At 43.5% G+C, this 25,039-nt stretch overlaps 1 protein-coding gene across 1 annotated transcript in view; it reads right to left on the bottom strand.

The window, feature by feature from the left end:
* Positions 1 to 25,039, bottom strand: part of LOC139571086 (transmembrane protein 150A-like) — a 105,554-nt gene that overhangs the window by 42,272 nt on the left and 38,243 nt on the right. Inside the window, exon 5 of the mRNA XM_071393620.1 lies at positions 10,534 to 10,601. Within this exon, the coding sequence (XP_071249721.1) occupies positions 10,534 to 10,601 (68 nt within the window). The remainder of the gene's footprint in view (positions 1 to 10,533; positions 10,602 to 25,039) is intronic.

The following is a 25,039-nucleotide window of genomic DNA, read 5'->3' as shown; positions in this document are numbered from 1 at the left end:
TGTTTTGCGGGTACTATTAAATGAAGCTGCCAGTTGAGGACTTGTGAGGTGTCTGTTTCTCAAACTAGACACTCTAATGTACTTGTCCTCTTGCTCAGTTGTGCACCGGGGCCTCCCACTCCTCTTTCTATTCTGGTGAGATACAGTTTGCATTGTTCTGTGAAGGAGTAGTTCACAGTGTTGTACCAGATCTTCAGTTTCTTGGAAATTTCTCACATTGAACAGCCTTCATTTCTCAGAACAAGAATAACGTTTCAGAAGAAAGTTCTTAGTTTCTGGCCAATTTGAGCCTGTAACCGAACCCACAAATGCTGATGCTCCAGATACTCAACTAGTCTAAAGAAGACCAGTTGTATTACTTCTTTAATCAGGACAACAGTTTTCAGCTGTGCTAACATAATTGCAAAATGGTTTTCTAATGATCAATTAGCCTTTTAAAATGATAAACTTGGATTAGCTAACACAACGTGCCATTGGAACACAGGAGTGATGGTTGCTGATAATGGGCTTCTGTACGCCTATGTAGAAATTCCATAATAAAATCTGCCGTTTCCAGCTACAATAGTCATTTAGGAGTGGCATTTGAATGTTTTTTCCTTTTTTTATCAACATGTGACTTGTTTCAGGAAACTAGGTCTACTGTCCGTCGCGGGTCACTACTTCGCAGGAGAGCCATGAACTTAACCTTCTTTTTTTTTTTTATCAAAATAAGTTTTGGGGCAGAAATGCCTTCTGGAACGTGTGAACTTTCATGTGCCTTAATAACAAACTTGTATGCCATCTGTAAATATGAATAAAATTGTTAAATTACAAGTCTAGTTGATTTAGCCACAGAAAAAGACGCTAGCCATTCCCGCTAGCCATAATTGGCTGAGATAATGAGTGGGCTGGACATGCCGAGAGATTCATTCGGATTGGTCTGCCATATATAGCACGCTTCTGTCTATTTGAGCTGGTCATTAATCCAGTCTAACGAGGCTTTAAAAATATATACAGTGGGGAGAACAAGTATTTGATACACTGCCGATTTTGCAGGTTTTCCTACTTACAAAGCATGTAGAGGTCTGTCATTTTTATCATAGGTACACTTCAAATGTGAAAGACGGAATCTAAAACAAAAATCCAGAAAATCACATTGTATGATTTTTAAGTAATTAATTTGCATTTTATTGCATGACATAAGTATTTGATCACCTACCAACCAGTAAGAATTCTGGCTCTCACAGACCTGTTAGTTTTTCTTTAAGAAGCCCTCCTGTTCTCCACTCATTACCTGTATTAACTGCACCTGTTTGAACTCGTTACCTGTATAAAAGACACCTGTCCACACACTCAATCAAACAGACTCCAACCTCTCCACAATGGTCAAGACCAGAGAGCTGTGTAAGGACATCAGGGATAAAATTGTAGACCTGCACAAGGCTGGGATGGGCTACAGGACAATAGGCAAGCAGCTTGGTGAGAAGGCAACAACTGTTGGCGCAATTATTAGAAAATGGAAGTTCAAGATGACGGTCAATCCCCCTCGGTCTGGGGCTCCATGCAAGATCTCACCTCGTGGGGCATCAATGATCATGAGGAAGGTGAGGGATCAGCCCAGAAATACACGGCAGGACCTGGTCAATGACCTGAAGAGAGCTGGGACCACAGTCTCAAAGAAAACCATTAGTAACACACTACGCAGTCATGGATTAAAATCCTGCAGCGCACGCAAGGTCCCCCTGCTCAAGCCAGCGCATGTCCAGGCCCGTCTGAAGTTTGCCAATGACCATCTGGATGATCCAGAGGAGGAATGGGAGAAGGTCATGTGGTCTGATGAGACAGAAATAGAGCTTTTTGGTCTAAACTCCACTCGCCGTGTTTGGAGGAAGAAGAAGGATGAGTACAACCCCAAGAACACCATCCCAACCGTGAAGCATGGATGTGGAAACATCATTCTTTGGGAATGCTTTTCTGCAAAGGGGACAGGACGACTGCACCGTATTGAGGGGAGGATGGATGGGGCCATGTATCGCGAGATCTTGGCCAACAACCTCCTTCCCTCAGTAAGAGCATTGAAGATGGGTCGTGGCTGGGTCTTCCAGCATGACAACGACCCGAAACACACAGCCAGGGCAACTAAGGAGTGGCTCCGTAAGAAGCATCTCAAGGTCCTGGAGTGGCCTAGCCAGTCTCCAGACCTGAACCCAATAGAAAATCTTTGGAGGAAGCTGAAAGTCCGTATTGCCCAGCGACAGCCCCGAAACCTGAAGCATCCGGAGAAGGTCTGTATGGAGGAGTGGACCAAAATCCCTGCTGCAGTGTGTGCAAACCTGGTCAAGAACTACAGGAAACGTATGATCTCTGTAATTGCAAACAAAGGGTTCTCTACCAAATATTATGTTCTGCTTTTCTGATGTATCAAATACTTATGTCATGCAATAAAATGCAAATTAATTACTTAAAAATCATACAATGTGATTTTCTGGATTTTTGTTTTAGATTCCGTCTCTCACAGTTGAAGTGTACCTATGATAGAAATTACAGACCTCTACATGCTTTGTAAGTAGGAAAACCTGCAAAATCGGCAGTGTATCAAATACTTGTTCTCCCCACTGTATATTGCATTGTAGATCTGCATAAGTGTTGCTCTCCACTTTCTGGAGGACCGAGTTTTGAAATCAGTGGAATTCAAGTATGATAGCCAAGGAGATGGAGAAAACACTCTGGATTACATCTTCAAACTAAAGATAACCATGGCATCCAAGACAGAGGGAGAAGCATTCATCCATGTATACAGGTAAGAGTAGCAAACTTTTCAGATATTATACATTTCAAATTTTGTCTGAAAGTCATTTTCATTGCAAGTTAAAGCTTACTGTTAGCTGGCTGGCTCACTAGATAACGTTACGTGTATGATCTGTGTCGTAATATTATTAATATCTAAAAAAACATTTGCATTGGTAATTATAGCCTAATGTTAACTAGCTAGCTAACATTGAACCTAGTTGGTTAGCTTTAGCTACCTGCAGATTCATGCATGGTAAATGATATCATACATTGGGATTAAGATTCATTATTTAGCTAGCTTACTAGCTAAACAATGAAGCTAAACATGTCTAAACAAAAGACTCCACTATGCAAGTAACCATTTCACTGTAACGTTTACACCTTTTGCATGTTGTGCATGTGACAAATAAACTTTGATTCAATTTGATATGGTGTATGTTTACCAAAGACGGTAATGTGAAGAACAACATGACCTGCACCAAAGTCAGATTAAGGATATAGGCCAAGGACTAGACACAGTGTATTTTTACTACTACATTTTGCTACTACTTTCACCACTTTTAGTCTTGAAATCTTAGGTTGTTTACTACATTAATGTATTCACTCTGTTTAGCACATACCCTCACATGTGAATCCTTAAAGAGATGAATGGGGCTAACATGCTGACCAGACCGGACACGTCGCGTGCGCGAGCATTGCAAAATAAATGTAGAAATCCATGTTATTCAATTATTGCACCCACACTGCTCGCGCGCGCCAACCAGCGTCTGCATTACCAAGGGCTAAAATAGAAGTAATTCCTATTTCTGACGCAGATCGCGCTGCAAGTCCTGCCTCTCCCATCTCCTCATTGGTTTATAGAAGCAGGTACCCACGTGCCATCTCCTCAATGGTTATACCCACGTGGGTGATTGAAAGAAACTGTTTTGCCGGTTGTCGTGGTAATACTATCAAAGTGTAGATGAGATCACCATATAAGTTCAAAGATGAAAAAGCCTGGAAGGAGGAGATGTGGACTAGAAACGATTCGGTTGACCGTTTTATGTGTGGATTAATTGTTGGAGTAGAGGACCTTGTGCATTTCAGGTAAAATAACAACTCAATGTTTATATCCCAGGACAAATTAGCTAGCAACAGCAAGCTAGCTAAATGGGACAAATTAGCTAGCAAGTGCAAGCTAACTAGCTAAATTGCCATAGATGTTTAATGCTTTTCGACCTGTCCCCAAATTAATATCATTGGTTCAGAGTTTGTTTTGATATTTTAACCTGCGTGTCGTGATCGCGTTTGGTGTAGGGGGACAAAATACATTTGTGCACGATGGTGCACGCGCGAAGCCGGTTTATGTTCCGTGTAAGGCTTAAGAGGGTGTGAACGATGCTGAATGGGTGTAGACAAAGAAGAGCTCTCCAGTAGGTGAACCAAAATATTCAGTGTACGATATACAATTTTCTATTATGCCTGCATAGGTGGTGGGTCACAAATATATTTTCCAATAACCAAAAATCTTATATTTTCAGCTGTTTGAGGCTGGTGTACAAAACCGAAAGTAAATGACACAAAAACGAAACTTAAGAACGGGAAGCATAGCGCACATAGGACAGATCTACCGCTTCTTAGCCTTTCTAGCCCAGGGGTTCCGCTAGCGGAACACCCACAACATTCCGCTGAAAAGGCAGCGCGCGAAATTCAAAAATATTTTTGGGAAATATGTAACTTTCACACATTAACAAGTCCAATACAGCAAATGAAAGAGAAACATCTTGTTAATCTACCCATTGTGTCTGATTTTTAAAATGTTTTACAGCGAAAACACAACATATATTTATGTTAGATCACCACCAAATCCAAAAAACACACAGCCATTTTTCCCAGACAAAGATAGAGTCACAAAAGCAGAAATAGAGATAAAATTAATCACTAACCTTTGATAATCTTCATCAGATGACACTCATAAGACATCATGTTACACAAAACATTTATGTTTTGTTCGTTAATGTGCCTATTTATATCCACAAATCTCGGTTTACATTGGCGCCATGTTCAGAAATGCCTCCAAAATATCCGGAGTAATTACAGAGAGCCACGTCAAATAACAGAAATACTCATCATAAACTTTGATGAAAGATACATGTTTTACATATAATTAAAGATACACTTGTTCTTAATGCAACCGCTGTCAGATGTTTTAAAAACTTTACGGAAAAAGCATGCCATGCAATAATCTGAGACGGCGCTCAGAAATACACAACATTTCTCCGCCATGTTGGAGTCAACAGAAATACGAAATTACATCATAAATATTCCCTTACCTTTGATGATCTTTCATCAGAATGCAGTGCCAGGAATCCTAGTTCCACAATAAATCGTTGTTTTGTTCGATAATGTCCATTACTAGTGTCCAATTAGCTACTTTTGCTAGCACGTTTAGTTCACATGTCCAAACGCTGGCGCCGGTCCAGGCGAACTCAGACGAAAACTTCAAAAAGTTATATTCCAGTCGAATAAACTGGTCAAATTAAGTAGAGAATCAATCTTCAGGATGTTATCATATATATCCAATAACGTTCCAACCGGAGCATTCGTTTTTGTCTAGAGTAATGGAACGCATGGCCATATCATGACTAGTGCGCGTGACCAGGAACTAGCATTCTGCCAGACCACTGACTCAAATAGCTGCCATCCGGCCCCACATCACACTAGAGGCTTCATTCCATGTTCTACTGACTGTTGACATCTAGTGGAAGGCGTAAGATCCATATCTTACTGGGATGTGAATAGACGATGAGTTTAACCTTTTCTCAATATAGGGGGTGCTGTTTCAACGTTAGCATTTATCGTCTCCAAATTAAACTGCCTCATACTCAATTCTTGCTCGTACAATATGCATATTATAGTTATTATTGGATAGAAAACACTCTCTAGTTTCTATAGCCGTTTGAATTATGTCTCTGAGTGAAACAGAACTCATTCTACAGCACTTTTCCTGATATGGAGTGAGATTTCAGAAATTTTGGCCTCTGGTCCCAGGTCAGTTTTAAAGTCCCTGTAAATCCTATGAGGATACAAACACTGCCCATGCCTTCCTCTAGATGTCAGTAAGAGGTGACAATTTGAATGGAGTCGATTGCGCAATCAGGGCCAGTATAAAACGCGAAAGACCGGATGTACCGTTCTTTTCCTGCTGCGCCTGACGCAAGATGGACGTCGGACTCTCTCTCTTTCCAAGCGTTGGTTTAGCCACTTATATATCGCCGGTCATGTTTTCACTCGTTATAGGTGTTAAAAACATCATAAGGTAGTTAATTTAAACCGTTTTATAGCAATTTATATCCGTTTAGTGCGATTTTGAGGCATTGCTTTGTGATGCTATTTGAAGCGCCGGGCACGTTTCGGGGTCCCGGTCGAACGTTAGTGGGCATTTCGACGGACAAGAGGACATCTTTCGACCAAAAGAAGATTAGACCCAAGAAAGGATACATTGCCCAAGATACTGATGGAAGAACAGCTCACAGTAAGAACTATTTATGATGATAAATCGCTGTTCTGTTGAAAAATTTTAAACGCATATATCGCCATTTTGTTATGTGTAGCTTCGCTTGGCGGACCCGGTATTGCACAGTAAGGATAATTTTAGAAATGTAAGTCAGCGATTGCATTAAGAACTAATTTGTCTTTCGATTCCTGTCAACCCTGTATTTTTTTGTCAAGTTTATGATTAGCTATCGATTAGACTAGATCACTCTCAAATATAGCGCCCGACATTTTCAGGCCAGTTTTGCTACTATTCTCATTGTATAACCACGTTTTTTTGTGGCTAAATATGCACATTTTCGAACAAACTCTATATGTATGTTGCAATATGATGTTACAGGAGTGTCATCGGAAGAATTCTGAGAAGGTTAGTGAAAAAATTAATATATTTTGGTGATCATAACGTTATCGCTCCCCTTGCCTTGGATTCATGCTGGGGTAACGTTTGCACATGTGGTATGCTAATATAACGATTTATTGTGTTTTCGCTGTAAAACGCTTAGAAAATCTGAAATATTGTCTGAATTCACAAGATCTGTGTCTTTCCATTGCTATGCTTTGTCTATTTTTATGAAATGTTTTATGATGAGTAAATTGGTAATACACGTTACTCTCTGTATTTATTCTAGTCGAGTTGTGATGGTGGGTGCAATTGTAAACTATGATTTCTACCTGAAATATGCACATTTTTCTAACAAAAACTATCCTATACAATAAATATGTTATCAGACTGTCATCTGATGAGGTTTTTTCTTGGTTAGTGGCTATCAATATCTTTATTTGGCCGAATTGGTGATAGCTACTGGTGGAGAGAAAAAATGGTGGACAAAGAAAAATGGTGTCTTTTGCTAACGTGGTTAGCTAATAGATTTACATATTGTGTCTTCCCTGTAAAACATTTTAAAAATCAGAAATGATTGCTGGATTCACAAGAAGTGGATCTTTCATCTGGTATCTTGGACTTGTGATTGAATGATATTTAGATGCTACTATTTACTTGTGACGCTATGCTAGCTATGCTATTCAGCTTTTTTACTGGTGGGGGGTGGGGGGTGCTCCCGGATCCGGGTTTCTGACTCGGTAGAAGTTAACATCAACCAGCCCCAGAATTTCCACTTCCTGTTTGGAAGTTTGCCTGCCATATGAGTTCTGTTATACTCACAGACATAATTCAAACAGTTTTAGAAACTTCAGAGTGTTTTCTATCCAATAGTAATAATAATATGCATATATTAGCATCTGGGACAGAGTAGGAGGCAGTTCACTATGGGCACACGATTCATCCAAAGTGAAAATGCTGCCCCCTATCCCTAAAAAGTTAGACTTGCTTTCAATGAGAATTACACATTTCTATGTGAATTTGGTTGGGTAGCCACAAAAGTGACATATTACACATTTAAGCTCCATTTCTCAATGTCAACCTCTTGCCCTTTATCCCTAGTTCCTACATCAGATATCTCCAATCCTCAAGGGTCACAGTGCATGTTGGTTTTCATCCTGAACTTTTAACCAGCCACTGATTTCGTCCCAAAAAATCCTCAATCAGTAACATTGGTGTATAAATAAGATCTAAGGTTCAGGGAGAACAGAAAAACAGCAGCACTGTGTGTAGCCTAACTCAAGGCCCTGAGGTGTGAGACAGACTCCTATGGACCAGAGTATGGTATGACTCTGATAGTGACTGCTGCGGAGTCAGTTTACTGACTGAACCAGAGGGTGTGATCCATCCCTGAGCCCTTGTTCTATGCACAGTCCTACACGTCTTCAGCTCACCACTAGCCAACTATAATAACATCCTATTGTTTCAGCCAGACCTCAGGGACCCAGTGGAGTGTATTTGTGTGTGTGTGTGTGTGTGTGTGTGTGTGTGTGTGTGTGTGTGTGTGTGTGTGTGTGTGTGTGTGTGTGTGTGTGTGTGTGTGTGTGTGTGTGTGTGTGTGTAAGAAGAATATGTTAACTGTTACCTGTTAACTGTTAAAAGGCTTAAAAGGCTACGCTAAGCTAAGTCATCTATACTCAACGTTGTTTTAAAATGTCCAGGCGAATGCCCACATACACATGTGCACACAGACACACACAGAGAGTGTAGAGCTCTGACAGAGCACGACCCTAGCTCAGGGGTCGTGGTTGAGTAAGAGCTCCAGACCAACACAGAGACTTTCACTGCTGGGTGTCAGATGGTTCACACTGGACTGCTATGGACAGAGAGCTGGCAGCTGTTCACCCCCCCCACCACATATACACACACACCCACAAATGTGTGTCTCCCTAGCAGAACTCAAGGCCATACAGAAACTCAGAGTGGTCATAACCATAACATGGATGACCATTGCAGTGCTGGTCAGATTGTAGTAACCCTGAAGATGACATGCCAAAAGTGTTTCTCAAATTTCACCAGAACCATAAACTAATGAGCTAAGGCATCTGCTTCTATATACTCTAAAGAAGCATTTCCCAGATGCTTTTATCTAAACAAAAGCAATGTTTCTTCAATTTATACCGACCATCTAAAGCTCCCTCTCCCTGTTTTCTATCCAATATGGCGTGATTGGCTATCTGTGTTCTCTGTGAGGTCAGTGAAGTTAAGTCAAGGAGAGCTCTTATCGAGGCTCCGGGAATGAGAAATGTCCTGGGCTACATCCCAAATGGCTATTCCCTATATAGTATTAGTGCACTATGTAGGGAATAGGTTGTCATTTGGGTCACAGACCTGCACTCAAAGATGTAATGTTAAAGCTGCTACAGCCAGCCAGCAGACCTTAAATAGCAGTGCTCATCAGTTCTCCTCTCCCGTGATAGTAGGGTAGGGACACGGAAACACACACACACACACACAATTAAGTGATAATGCCCAAGAAGCCGGTGTTTGGAGGAGATTGGCACAGGTGTTGTTAGGCCCGAGATGAAGTCGATGCCCACCAAACCGTGCCAATATATCCTCCAAACACCGGCTTCGAGAACATTATCACTTTTATACAACGGGTTACCAACATACTTAAATAATGATTGACAATTTTCGTAAAAAAACGTTATTGATATGAATTTATTCATACTATTTCATCCTTCCACAAGATATAGTCCCGAAACAAATCCAGAGTTGCTACCCAAGCCGTCTGGTCGTTCATTCTATTGGTTCGGTTGCCAGAGACGCAACCCAGTCATTCAGTCTATTTGTTCTGTATCAATGGACGCGACCCAGTGCTCGTTCTAAATGTCCCATTGCCATACTGGCTGTCAGCGTTCTTATCCCTTGCTTGCCAGCTAGCCAACTACGGCGAATTTACAGTCACGTCAAACAGTGCAGACAGAATAACAACAGTAGCTGCATTTGTTTAAGTTGTTTAGTAGTGACATTTATTTGGATACTTAATAACAATGAGCTAATGAAGCACAATTTCGCCTGGCAAAGAAAATGTGCTCTCTCATTAGGACACTTGTTCAGAGGAGCTAGCCAACAACACAGATAACACAATCACTTCAAACTGAAGCTGGAAACTAGCTGCACTTCATTTCGTTTCACTATTTTTCAACTAACATTTCTTTGTATATACCAATAAAATGATGCCAGCTGATTCATGATTTCGACCTACACATTCATTACTATGGAATAGTTGGAGATCGAATTTGAATATTGAAACAAGTCAGAGAGACAGACAGCGAGGATCATACAAATCTCCGCTGTTGAAAACGAAATGTTAGTCTAAAAGAAATGTGAGATAATGTCTAAATGCTTTTTATAGTGGAGATCAAATTCATAACTTCCCTGCCTGGGCTGATGAGACAGTGGATTGCGCAGTCAGATGGAACAGAGTAAATATGCATTTTAACGTCATAGATTTAGCCGGTGGTAACTTGTGGAAAAGACACCGGCTGGAATGTGCTTTTAACCAATCAGCATTCAGGATTAGACCCACCCGTTGTATAACTATGAACACACACACAAACAGCCATAGACATTCGCAGGCATACACACACACACCCCATGCAGAGCTGGGATAGCTCTCTTATGCTTGGCATGTGTCCTGCTGCCCGCCAGGCCCACCCAGACATAGTGGATAACATACACACCCGCACACACACACAGGCATGCCCAGTGCTGTGTATCCATGGGGTGGGCTCAGCCACAGCCGGGAATCATTGACTGGAGCTGTTACTCAAACTCCAACACACACAGGGAACGACACGTGCATATGATGTATGAGTGTATGTGAGTGAAGAGTATAGACTCACCCATGAAGGATCCAGTGCTGCAGATGAGGCTGAAGAAGCAGCTTTCTGGAGGAAGAGTTCCACATTTACTGTAGAACAACCAAAAGACAAATCAGATCACGGCCAACCATCAACAGACAAACAGTGTCTCTCTGCATGTGTGTCTAATCTGCACTTTCTCAGTTGGATAAAAGTCTGTCCTCTCCTCGACTCCTCTGTTCTCCTTTCCTCCGATAAGTGGTCGCTATATGTAGGAGGGTGTAAATTTGTTAATAGGTGACCGAAGGAGTTTGCTCCTCTCCTCGATTGCCTCCTCAGGATTCTAAGGTGTATCCTACCACAGAAGAGTTTAGAAATCCTTTGAAACAACTGTGGTTTCCTCGGAGGAGAAAAGCATGCACAGACATTGAGAAATGATACGATACTTATCAATTTGTCTATAAAATGTCTAGCATAACTAGTTACATTTCTTTTGACCACTTTACACAAGATGGCGTAGCAGTCAGACGTCTTTGTCTTGTCTCGTCCCATATATCTTTTATATCTTCTTTTTCGCATTCTTTTAATATTTTTCCTAAACCTCAACTTCAAAATACTCTCCTGCAACCCGCCTCACTCAATGTGGTGGGGATCTGTTTTTTTCCCAAAAGTATTTCTATTTACCTCCGAACTAGAATACCTCAACTGAAGCTAGCTAGCTAACTAGCTACCAGCTATCAGTCAGCTAACCACTGCTAGCGGTCATCAGCTAACCTTTAGCTCGGAAAGTTCTCGCCAGTTCGTACAACGCGTTTCAAGCCAGAGCATACCGAACCTATTTTTCTCTCCATATCCCCGGATTCCTACCGCAAACTCTGAACCTTTTCATCTGGATCATGGCAGCTAGCTAACTGCAACCCGGGTTGACTACTCCTGGCTAACGTTTCCGTCCCGGAGCAAGCACCAACTAGCCAGGAGCAAGCCCATGCTAGACCCATCCTGGGCCACTCCTGAAGCCCACTCCTCGGCTACAATATCCGGGCCCCTTCTACTGCCGATACGGGGCACGGAACCCCGCCGATCCTTCACGACTGGAATACCGACATAATCTGCACGAGGTTCCCAACAGGTCCCTCAGGTGCGACGTCCCCTGAAGGCCCATTCTGCTAACCGCGGCCTGCTAGCTATCTAGAGCATATTGGACTGTTAGCTGATCCACCGGCCAGTTTCTTGGACCACTATACCCATTTTGCCAATTGGACTTGGACCCCTCTGCTACTTGGAACCCTACTAATTCCACAACTGGTCTATCGACGTCACAACACAAGGAGGCAAAAACAGACTTTCCCACATCGCAACGTCCCTCTAAGGCCCTTATGCTAGCTTGCTAGCCCGAGCTTGCTAACTGTCTGAATCGCCGTGTCCCCAGCCAGCCCAACCACTCACTGGACCGATTCGATCACTTGGCTACGCATGCCTCACCCTAATATCAATATGCCCTGTTCATTACTGTCCTGGTTAGTGATTACTGTCTTATTTCACTGTAGAGCCTCTAGCCCTGCTCAATATGCTTTAACCAACCATATTGTTCCACCTCCCACATATGCGATGACATCACCTGGTTTAAACGTCTCTAGAGACTAGATCTCTCTCTTCATTACTCAATGCCTAGGTTTACTTCCAATGTACTCTCTTCCTACCATACCTTTGTCTGTACATTATGCCTTGAATCTATGCTATAGTGCCCAGAAACCTGCTCCCTTTACTCTCTGTTCCGAACGTGCTAGATGGCCAGTTCTTATAGCCTTTAGCCGTACCCTTATCCTACATCTCCTCTGTTCCTCTGGTGATGTAGAGGTTAATCCAGGACCTGCAGTGCCTAGCTCCACTCCTACTCCCCAGGTGCTCTCATTTGTTGACTTCTGTAACCGTAAAAGCCTTGGTTTCATGCATGTTAACATTAGAAGCCTACTCCCTAAGTTTGCTTTATTCACTGCTTTAGCACACTCTGCCAACCCGGATGTCTTAGCCGTGTCTGAATCCTGGCTTAGGAAAACCACCAAAAACCCAGAAATTTCCATCCTTAACTATAACATTTTCAGACTAGATAGAACTGCAGAGATAGCCTGCAGAGTTCAATCTTACTATCCAGGTCTGTACCAAAACAATTTGAGCTCTGTACCAAAAAATTCACCTTTCCAGAAACAAGTCTCTCACCGTTGCTATAGACCCCCCTCTGCCCCCAGCTGTGCCCTGGACACCATATGTGAATTGATTGCCCCCCATCTATCTTCTGAGCTCGTGCTGCTAGGTGACCTAAACTGGAACATGCTTAACACCCCGGCCATCCTACAATCTAAGCTTGACGCCCTCAATCTCACACAAATTATCTATGAACCTACCAGGTACAACCCCAAATCCGTAAACACGGGCACCCTCATAGATATCATCCTAACTAACTCGCCCTCCAAATACACCTCTGCTGTTTTCAACCAAGATCTCAGCAATTACTGCCTCATTGCCTGCACTGTCAAACGCTCCCTAAAACACTCCCTAAAACAGGCCTTTCTAATCGACCTGGCCGGGGTATCCTGTAATGACATTGACCTCATCCCGTCAGTAGAGGATGCCTGGTTATTCTTTAAAAGTGCCTTCCTCACCATCTTAAATAAGCATGCTCCATTCAAAAAATTTAGAACCAAGAATAGATATAGCCCTTGGTTTACTCCAGACCTGTCTGCCCTTGACCAGCACAAAAACATCCTGTGGCATACTGCATTAGCATCAAATAACCCCCACGATATGCAACTTTTCAGGGAAGTTAGGAACCAATATACACAGGCAGTTTGAAAAGCTAGCCTTAGCTTTCCTAACAAAAATGTGCATCCTGTAGTACAAACTCAAAAAAGTTCTGGGACACTAAAGTCCATGGAGAATAAGAGCACCTCCAGCTGCCCACTGCACTGAGGCTAGGAAACACTGTCACCACCGATAAATCCACAATAATTGAGAATTTCAATAAGCATTCTTCTCTGGCTGGCCATGCTTTCCACATGGCTATCCCTACCCCGGGTCAACAGCCCTGCGCTCCCCACAGCAACTCGCCCAAACCTCCCCCACTTCTCCTTCACCCAAATCCAGATAGCTGATGTTCTGAAAGAGCTGCAAATTCTGGACCCCTACAAATCAGCTGGGCTAGACAATCTGGACCTTCTCTTTCTAAAATTATCTGCCGAAATTGTTGCAACCCCTATTACAAGCCTGTTCAACCACTCTTTCGTATCGTCTGAGATTCCCATAGATTGGAAAGCTGCCGCGGTCACCCCCCTCTTCAAAGGGGGAGACACTCTAGACCCAAACTGCTACAGACCTACAGTGGGCTCCAAAATTACTGGCACCCCTGACTGGCAATGCACAAACAATACTTAAAAAAATATAAACAATATAATTATAGAAATAAACTCAAAATACCAACATGTGAGAAATACTGTACTTTATTAATGTTTCAATGGAACCAACCACAATCATTCAATTATTTAATACAAAATAAATTTAACCAAAATCAAGGTTTCGTAATTATTGGCACTCCTCATTTAGTACTTAGTGCAAACACCTCTGGCAAGGATAACAGCATGGAGTCTTTTCTTGTAATGTTTGACAAAGTTAAGGAACACATTTGGAGGGATTTTGGACCATTCCTCTATGCAGATCCTTTCAAGATCCTTCACATTCTTGGGTTTGCGCTTATCAACTGCCCTCTTCCACTCAGCCCACAGGTTTTCGATTGGATTAAAGTCCGGCGACTGAGATGGCCATGGCAGAACATTGATTTTGTTGTCACAGAACCATTTCTGTGTGGATTTTGAGGTATGTTTTGGGTCATTGTCTTGTTGGAAAGTCCACCTACTGCCAAGTCCTAGCCTTCTGGCTGAGGCAACCAGATTGTCAGCCAAAATTGCCTGATACTTGGTAGAATTCATTATGCCATCAATCTTAACCAGTGCCCCTGGACCTCTGGAATTAAAACAGCCCCAAAACATCACTGGGTATGAGATGTGCCTCTCCTTGTATGCATCTCTGTTTCGACGCCAAACATGCCGATGCTGTATCTGACCAAAACGTTCAATTTTGGTCTCATCTGACCAGAGCACCTTCTTCCAGTCATAATTTAAATGACATTTGGGAAACTCCAAGCGCTTGCGTCTGTGTCTTGTGGTCAGAAAGGGCTTTCTTCTGGCAACCCTTCCAAAGAGCCTGTGGATGTGGAGGTGGCGTCTGATGGTGCTTTTTGAAACCTGGTGGCCCCAAGACGCCACCAAGGCCTGCAATTCTTTCACAGTGATATCTTTTGAATTTTCTAATAATTGCCCTGACAGTGCTCAGTGGTATATTCAATCGTTTGTGGATCTTCTTGTAGCCATTACCAGATTTATGAAGGTCTATGACCATCTGTCTCTTTTGAACTGCTAGTTCTTTTGTTTTCTTCATGGTGTTGGATGACAGCGGGATATTGCATGTGTGTTACCTCATTTTTATACCCTAGTGAAACAGGAAGTGATGTAATGGCACAATATAGTTCCTTAAGACTAGATACACTTAAATAAGTGGAATTTAATTTGTGGTTTAATTTTGGTAGATGTTATTTACAATAATCTTTAAGGGTGCCATTCATTGTGAAACCCTGATTTGGAGGACATAGATTTTTAATTAAATCAATAAATTATTTTGGTTGGTTCCATTGAAACATTAATAAAGAACAGTATTTCTCACATGTTGGTATTTTGAGTTTCTCTCAAAAATTATATTGTTTATATTTGTTTAGGCATTGTTTGTGCATTGCCAGTCAGGGGTGCCAGTAATTTTGGAGCCCACTGTATATCTATCCTACCCTGCCTTTCTAAGGTCTTTGAAAGCTAAATTAACAAACAGATTACCGACCATTTCGAATCTCACTGTACCTTCTCCGCTATGCAATCTGGTTTCAGAGCTGGTCATGGGTGCACCTCAGCCACGCTCAAGGTCCTAAACGATATCATAACCGCCATCGATAAGAGACAACACTGTGCAGCCGTATTCATCGACCTGGCCAAGGCTTTCGACTCTGTCAATCACAACATTCTTATTGGCAGACTCAACAGCCTTGGTTTCTCAAATGATTGCCTCGCTTGGTTCTCCAACTACTTCTCCGATAGAGTTCAGTATGTCAAATCGGAGCGCCTGTTGTCCGGACCTCTGGCAGTCTCTATGGGGGTGCCACAGGGTTCAATTCTCGGGCCGACTCTCTTCTCTGTATACATCAATGATGTCGCTCTCGCTGCTGGTGATTATTTGATCCACCTCTACACAGACGACACCATTCTGTATACCTCTGGCCCTTTGTTGGACACTGTGTTAACTAACCTCCAGATGAGATTCAATGCCATACAACTCTCCTTCCGTGGCCTCCAACTGCTCTTAAATGCAAGTAAAACTAAATGCATACTCTTCAACCGATCGCTGCCCGCAGTTCTGACTTAGAATATGTGGACAACTACAAATACCTAGGTGTCTGGTTAGGCTGTAAACTCTCCTTCCAGACTCACATTAAACATCCCCAATCCAAAATTAAATCTAGAATCGGCTTCCTATTTCGCAACAAAGCATCCTTCACTCATGCTGCCAAACATACCCTCGTAAAACTGACCCTCCTACCGATCCTCGACTTCGGTGATGTCATTTAGAAAATAGTTTCCAACACTCTACTCAGCAAATTGGATGCAGTCTATCACAGTGCCATCCATTTTGTCACCAAAGACCAATATACTTTCCACCACTGTGACCGGTATCCTCTCGTTGGCTGGCCCTCGCTTCATACTCGTCGCCAAACCCACTGGCTCCAAGTCATCTACAAGTCTCTGCTAGGTAAAGCCCCGCCTTATCTCAGCTCACTGGTCACCATAGCAGCACCCACCCGTAGCACGCGCTCCAGCAGGTATATCTCACTGGTCACCCCAAAGCCAATTCTTCCGTTGGCCCCCTCCCCTTCCAGTTCTCTGCTGCCAATGACTGAAATGAACTGCAAAAATCACTGAAGCTGGAGACTCTTACCTCCCTTACTAGCTTTAAGCACCAGCTGTTAGAGCAGCTCACAGATCACTGCACCTGTACATAGCTCACCTGTAAATAGTCCATCCAATCTACCTCATTCCCATACTGTATTTATTTATTTATCTTGCTCCTTTGCACCCCAGTATCTCAACTTGCACATTCATCCTCTGCACATCCTACCATTGTTTAATTGTTGTGTTTAATTGCTATATTGTAATTAATTTGCTACCATGGCCTATTTATTGCCTTACCTCTCTTATCCTACCTCATTTGCACACACTGTATATATATTTTCCTATTGTATTATTGATTGTATGTTTGTTTATTCCATGTGTAACTCTGTGTTGTTGTATGTGTCGAACTGCTTTGCTTTGTCTTGGCCAGGTCGCAGTTGCAAAGGATAACTTGTTCTCAACTAGCCTACCTGGTTAAATAAAGACAAAATAAATAAAAATAAACATGTACACTGCTCAAAAAAATAAAGGGAACACTTAAACAACACAATGTAACTCCAAGTCAATCACACTTCTATGAAATCAAACTGTCCACTTAGGAAGCAACACTGATTGACAATAAATTTCACATGCTGTTGTGCAAATGGAATAGACAAAAGGTGGAAATTATAGGCAATTAGCAAGACACCCCCAAAAAAGGAGTGATTCTGCAGGTGGTGACCACAGACAACTTCTCAGTTCCTATGCTTCCTGGCTGATGTTTTGGTCACTTTTGAATGCTGGCGGTGCTCTCACTCTAGTGGTAGCATGAGACGGAGTCTACAACCCACACAAGTGGCTCAGGTAGTGCAGTTCATCCAGGATGGCACATCAATGCGAGCTGTGGCAAAAAGGTTTGCTGTGTCTGTCAGCGTAGTGTCCAGAGCATGGAGGCGCTACCAGGAGACAGGCCAGTACATCAGGAGATGTGGAGGAGGCCGTAGGAGGGCAACAACCCAGCAGCAGGACCGCTACCTCCGTCTTTGTGCAAGGAGGTGCACTGCCAGAGCCCTGCAAAATGACCTCCAGCAGGCCACAAATGTGCATGTGTCAGCATATGGTCTCACAAAGGGTCTGAGGATCTCATCTCGGTACCTAATGGCAGTCAGGCTACCTCTGGCGAGCACATGGAGGCCTGTGCGGCCCCACAAAGAAATGCCACCCCACACCAGACTGACCCACCGCCAAACCGGTCATGCTGGAGGATGTTGCAGGCAGCAGAACGTTCTCCACGGCGTCTCCAGACTCTGTCACGTCTGTCACATGTGCTCATGTGCTCAGTGTGAACCTGCTTTCATCTGTGAAGAGCACAGGGCGCCAGTGGCGAATTTGCCAATCTTGGTGTTCTCTGGCAAATGCCAAACGTCCTGCACGGTGCTGGGCTGTAAGCACAACCCCCACCTGTGGACGTCGGGCCCTCATACCACCCTCATGGAGTCTGTTTCTGACCGTTTGAGCAGACACATGCACATTTGTGGCCTGCTGGAGGTCATTTTGCAGGGCTCTGGCAGTGCACCTCCTTGCACAAAGACGGAGGTAGCGGTCCTGCTGCTGGGTTGTTGCCCTCCTACGGCCTCCTCCACATCTCCTGATGTACTGGCCTGTCTCCTGGTAGCGCCTCCATGCTCTGGACACTACGCTGACAGACACAGCAAACCTTTTTGCCACAGCTCGCATTGATGTGCCATCCTGGATGAACTGCACTACCTGAGCCACTTGTGTGGGTTGTAGACTCCGTCTCATGCTACCACTAGAGTGAGAGCACCGCCAGCATTCAAAAGTGACCAAAACATCAGCCAGGAAGCATAGGAACTGAGAAGTTGTCTGTGGTCACCACCTGCAGAATCACTCCTTTTTTGGGGGTGTCTTGCTAATTGCCTATAATTTCCACCTTTTGTCTATTCCATTTGCACAACAGCATGTGAAATGTATTGTCAATCAGTGTTGCTTCCTAAGTGGACAGTTTGATTTCACAGAAGTGTGATTGACTTGGAGTTACATTGTGTTGTTTAAGTGTTCCCTTTATTTTTTTGAGCAGTGTATTTTGGAATTCCATCTACAGTGAGGGAAAAAAGTATTTGATCCCCTGCTGATTTTGTACGTTTGCCCACTGACAAAGAAATTATCAGTCTATAATTTTAATGGTAGGTTTATTTGAACAGTGAGAGACAGAATAACAACAAAAATATCCAGAAAAATGCATGTCAAAAATTTTATAAATTGATTTGCATTTTAATGAGGGAAATAAGTATTTGACCCCTTCTCAATCAATCAATCAATCAATCAATCAATTTTATTTTATATAGCCCTTCGTACATCAGCTAATATCTCGAAGTGCTGTACAGACACCCAGCCTAAAACCCCAAACAGCTAGTAATGCAGGTGTAGAAGCACGGTGGCTAGGAAAAACTCCCTAGAAAGGCCAAAACCTAGGAAGAAACCTAGAGAGGAACCAGGCTATGAGGGGTGGCCAGTCCTCTTCTGGCTGTGCCGGGTGGAGATTATAACAGAACTATGCCAAGATGTTCAAAAATGTTCATAAGTGACAAGCATGGTCAAATAATAATCATGAATAATTTTCAGTTGGCTTTTCATAGCCGATCATCAAGAGTTGAAAAACAACAGGTCTGGGACAGGTGGCGGTTCCATAACCGCAGGCAGAACAGCTGAAACTGGAATAGCAGCAAGGCCAGGCGGACTGGGGACAGCAAGGAGTCACCACGGGCGGCAGTCCCGACGCATGGTCCTAGGGCCCAGGTCCTCCGAGAGAAAGAAAGAGAGAAGGAGAAAATTAGCCCCCGCACCACTAGAGGGAAATCCTCAACCACCAACTTACAATCCTGAGACAAGGCCGAGTATAGCCCACAAAGGTCTCCACCACAGCACAAACCAAGGGGGGGCGCCAACCCAGACAGGAAGATCACGTCAGTAACTCAACCCACTCAAGTGACGCACCCCTCCTAGGGACGGCATGAAAGAGCACCAGTTGCCTGTAACAGGAAAGAGCACCATGAAAGAGCACCAGAGCACAGTTGCCTGTAACAGGGGCTGAAAAAGATTTCTGGCTCCCAGGTGTCTTTCATACAGGTAACGAACGGAGATTAGGAGCACACTCTTAAAGGGAGTGCTCCTAATCTCAGTTTCTTACCTGTATAAAAGATACCTGTCCACAGAAGCAATCAATCAATCAGATTCCAAACTCTCCACCATGGCCAAGACCAAAGAGCTCTCCAAGGATGTCAGGGACAAGATTGTAGACCTACACAAGGCTGGAATGGGCTACAAGACCATCGCCAAGCAGCTTGGTGAAAAGGTGAAAACAGTTTCTGTGATTATTCGCAAATGGAAGAAACACAAAAGAACTGTCAATCTTCCTCAGCCTGGGGCTCCATGGAAGATCTCACCTCGTGGAGTTGCAATGATCATGAGGAATCAGCCCAGAACTACACAGGAGGATCTTGTCAATGATCTCAAGGCAGCTGGGACCATAGTCATCAAGAAAACAATTGGTAACACACTATGCCGTGAAGGACTGAAATCCTGCAGCGCCCGCAAGGTCCCCCTGCTCAAGAAAGCACATATACATGCCCGTCTGAAGTTTGCCAATGAACATCTGAATGATTCAGAGGACAACTGGGTGAACGTGTTGTGGTCAGATGAGACCAAAATGGAGTTCTTTGGCATCAACCCAACTTGCCGTGTTTGGAGGAGGAGGAATGCTGCCTATGACCCCAAGAAACCATCCCCACCGTCAAACATGGAGGTGGAAACATTATGCTTTGGGGGTGTTTTTCTGCTAAAGGGACAGGACAACTTCACCGCATCAAAGGGACGATGGACGGGGCCATGTACCGTCAAATCTTGGGTGAAAACCTCCTTCCCTCAGCCAGGGTATTGAAAATGGGTCGTGGATGGGTATTCCAGCATGACAATGACCCAAAACACACGGCCAAGGCAACAAAGGAGTGGCTCAAGAAGAAGCACATTAAGGTCCTGGAGTGGCCTAGCCAGTCTCCAGACCTTAATCCCATAGAAAATCTGTGGAGGGAGCTGAAGGTTCGAGTTGCCAAACGTCAGCCACGAAACCTTAATGACTTGAAGAAGATCTGCAAAGAGGAGTGGGACAAAATCCCTCCTGAGATGTGTGCAAACCTGGTGGCCAACTACAAGAAACGTCTGACCTCTGTGATTGCCAACAAGGGTTTTGCCACCAAGTACTAAGTCATGTTTTGCAGAGGGGTCAAATACTTATTTCCCTCATTAAAATGCAAATCAATTCATAACATTTTTGACATGCGTTTTTCTGGATTTTTTTGTTGATATTCTGTCTCGCACTGTTCAAATAAACCTACCATTAAAATTATAGACTGATCATTTCTTTGTCAGTGGGCAAACGTACAAAATCAGCAGGGGATCAAATACTTTTTTCCCTCACTGTATGTAAACATAATTTGCCTGATGACACGCTAGCAGAGAAGGAGTCTTTTATACAAGTGCATTTGTTTCCACGTTTCCTCTCCTCCTCTCCTTGATTACGTTTAAACTTTTTCAAAAAGGAGGTGAGGACAAAGAAAAGGACACAAGTATCGAGGAAATCCAATTGAGAAAAGGCCTGAGTGATCTCCTCTGCCATGCAATAGCATTTGACCTTTCACCTACTCTTCTAGCCTGTGTTCTAGGAAAATTAAGTGAAGGAACCAGCCATTATAGGGGGGAGGCAATCAGCCATAATACCGCCCTCCTGCCTGCCTGCTTTCGAGTGTTTTTGTGTGCGTGTGTGTGTGTGTGTGTGTTCCTGTGTATGTGCGTGAGTGTGGCCTGTCTGCCTGGTCCTGTCTCCTGTTAACACCAATCCCTCTCAGCTGACTAGATCTCGCCACTCTGTCACACACACACACACACTAAAAAGCACGCGCACAAACACTCGAAGACAGACACTAAAAAGCACACACACACACAAACAAACACATACAGACAGACAATAAAAAGCAAGCACACACTCAACCCTTTCTCTCATTCATAGCCAGATTGGAAAACCATTCAAGAGTAATTGCAACTTCTAGAGGCAGGATATCCTGTAAGCTTTTTCAATACCATATATTTACATTCCCCAAGTCTTTCATAGAAACCATATATTTACATTCCCTAATGGTCCTTTGATGTTCAAAGCTCTGGGAATGGGAGAGGCTAAAGAAAGCACAAGTCTCTTTATTCTCTCACTCCCCCCATCTGAAAACAAACTCCTCTTTTCTGGGGAATTGACTGTGTGTGTGTTTCAAGTTTTAATGCCACGTGCACAAATACAGTGAAATGCCTTTCTTGCAAGCTCCAAACCCAACAATGCAGTAATCAATATCAATGTAGCACAAAAAAAAACATACCTTAGAACAAAAACACACAAATAAAAAGAAGAAAAACAACGTAGTAAGAAGCTTTATACAGTGTCAGTTCCAATACCATGTTTAAAATATGCAGGGATACTGGAGTGATAGAGGTAGATTTGTATATGGGTAGGGTGACTAGGCATCAGGATATATGATAAACAGAGTAGCAGCAACATACATGATGATTGTATGTAAGTGTGTGTAGAGTCAGTATAAATGTGTGTGTGTGTGTGTGTGTGTGTGTGTGTGTGTGTGTGTGTGTGTGTGTGTGTATATATCAGGCATGTGCAGACCTGTGCCTTCCCACCCTTTCCTGCTTCCATGGAGGAAGGCAGGAAATCTCAGCTGTCAGTTATTTTCGGAAACAGGAATTACACACAGATAGGCAGGCACACACACACACACACACACACACACACACACACACACACACACACACACACACACACACACACACACACACACACACACACACACACACACACACACACACACACACACACACACACATATATGCAGTAGGGCTAGGAATTGCCAGGGACCACACAATACGATATTATCCCAAGATTTTGGTGTCGATATGTATTGCGATTCTCACGATTCTATATGTATTGCGATTCTCACGATTCTATATGTATTGCCATTCGATACTGTGATTTTATTGCGATTCGATGTTCCAAACATATTGCTCACCATATGTCTGCTGCAGAGGGACAAGAGAGAGACATGAGAAATCAAGTTCTGATCAGTCATGGAAATAAAAGTGTTGCAAAATAATTGGCTCCCTATTTAAAAAGAAGATGGAGAACAAGCTATGAAGGGAAATACTGGAGTTTTGGTGCAGGTACAGCCAACTAGAGCAAAAATAATATTGTCAAAACGATACGATATATCGTCAAAAATAATATCCCAATATGTAACTGTATACATTTTTCCCCGTCACTAGTATGCAGACATGTGCACGCATATACTTTAGACACGTAATTGTGCACACGCAAACAGTTGTGTGTGACTATACACACAAACAATCACAAGTGTGCACAGTCCCTTTGAGCTTCAGTCAGTGAGTGCCAACTGGCTGGTGACTCAGGTCATGAGAAACAACAGCACCGTGTTCCTATTAGAGAGAGAGAGAAAAGGAGGAAACAAAGGGAGAAAGAATGAGAAAGAAGGAAAGAGAAAGGGGTGGTGAAGTGCAAGCGAGAGGGAAGGAGAAAAAATAACAGAGGCAGCGGCTACTCTTCCTGGGGTCAAAACAGGAAACAAAACACAAATATAATACATAAAATACATAATACAATACAATGAAAAATACATAAAAATGTCTCTTAACAGTGCACATCGTGCCGTAAGGTATTCTTTATCCGTTTTTTAAAAACCTGGTTTTATTGCTAGCTTGAGTTACCTGGGATGGCAGAGAGTTCCATGTAGTCATGGCTCTATTTAATACTGTGCATTTCCCCGCCTCTGTTCTGGATCTGGGGACTGTGAAGAGACCTCTGGCTGCATGTCTTGTGTGGTACTGATGAGTGTCCGAACTGTGTGCCAACTGCTTGAACAGACAGTTTTGTACCCAAACAACATTGGAGTGAGATTTTGTATGTGAATTTCATTGCCCCCTGACATAGATGGAAAATTGTACTGTTTTAAAGTGAATTTCCTGCAATTCTAAATATTTTTGACATGGCTTATCCGTGGAAAATAAAACAAATAAAAACCAGAGGTCAGGTCTGTTCAGGATGCTTTAAACCTTAAATTAACATTAAAAAAAGGTGACGACTTTGTTACTCTGTGATTTTTGGGGGTTGAAATTCAAAGTAAAAATGTACACTGCTCAAAGAAATAAAGGGAACACTAAAATAACACATCCTAGATTTGAAGGAATGAAATATTCTTATTAAATACTTTTTTCTTTACATAGTTGAATGTGCTGACAACAAAATCACACAAAAATTATACACGGAAATCAAATTTATCAACCCATGGAGGTCTGGATTTGGAGTCACACTCAAAATTAAAGTGGAAAACCACACTATAGGCTGATCCAACTTTGATGTAATGTCCTTAAAACAAGTCAAAAAGAGGCTCAGTAGTGTGTGTGGCCTCCACGTGCCTGTATGACCTCCCTACAACGCCTGGGCATGCTCCTGATAAGGTGGCGGATGGTCTCCTGAGGGATCTCCTCCCAGACCTGGACTAAAGCATCCGCCAACTCCTGGACAGTCTGTGGTGCAACGCGGCGTTGGTGGATGGAGCGAGACATGATGTCCCAGATGTGCTCAATTGGATTCAGGTCTGGGGAACGGGCGGGCCAGTCCATAGCATCAATGCCTTCCTCTTGCAGGAACTGCTGACACACTCCAGCCACATGAGGTCTAGCATTGTCTTGCATTAGGAGGAAGCCAGGGCCAACCGCACCAGCATATGGCCTCACAAGGTGTCTGGGGATCTCATCTCGGTACCTAATGGCAGCCAGGCTACCTCTGGCGAGCACATGGAGGGCTGTGCGGCCCCCCAAAGAAATGCCACCCCACACCATGACTGACCCACCGCCAAACCGGTCATGCTGGAGGATGTTGCAGGCAGCAGAACGTTCTCCACGGCGTCTGCAGACTCTGTCACGTCTGTCACATGTGCTCATGTGCTCAGTGTGAACCTGCTTTCATCTGTGAAGAACAGAGGGCGCCAGTGGCGAATTTGCCAATCTTGGTGTTCTCTGGCAAATGCCAAATGTCCTGCACGGTGTTGGGCTGTAAGCAAAACCCCCACCTGTGGATGTCGGGCCCTCATACCACCCTCATGGAGTCTGTTTCTGACCGTTTGAGCAGACACATGCACATTTGTGGCCTGCTGGAGGTCATTTTGCAGGGCTCTGGCAGTGCTCCTCCTTGCACAAAGGCGGAGGTAGCGGTCCTGCTGCTGGGTTGTTGCCCTCCTATGGCCTCCTCCACGTCTCCTGATGTACTGGCCTGTCTCCTGGTAGCGCCTCCATGCTCTGGACACTACGCTGACAGACACAGCAAACCTTCTTGCCACAGCTCGCATTGATGTGCCATCCTGGATGAGCTGCACTACCTGAGCCAC

This window comes from Salvelinus alpinus, chromosome 3, assembly GCF_045679555.1.
Source record: "Salvelinus alpinus chromosome 3, SLU_Salpinus.1, whole genome shotgun sequence".
NCBI lineage: Eukaryota > Metazoa > Chordata > Actinopteri > Salmoniformes > Salmonidae > Salvelinus > Salvelinus alpinus.
Note: the sequence above shows the minus strand (reverse complement) of the source record. Positions and strands in the feature narration are given on the sequence as shown.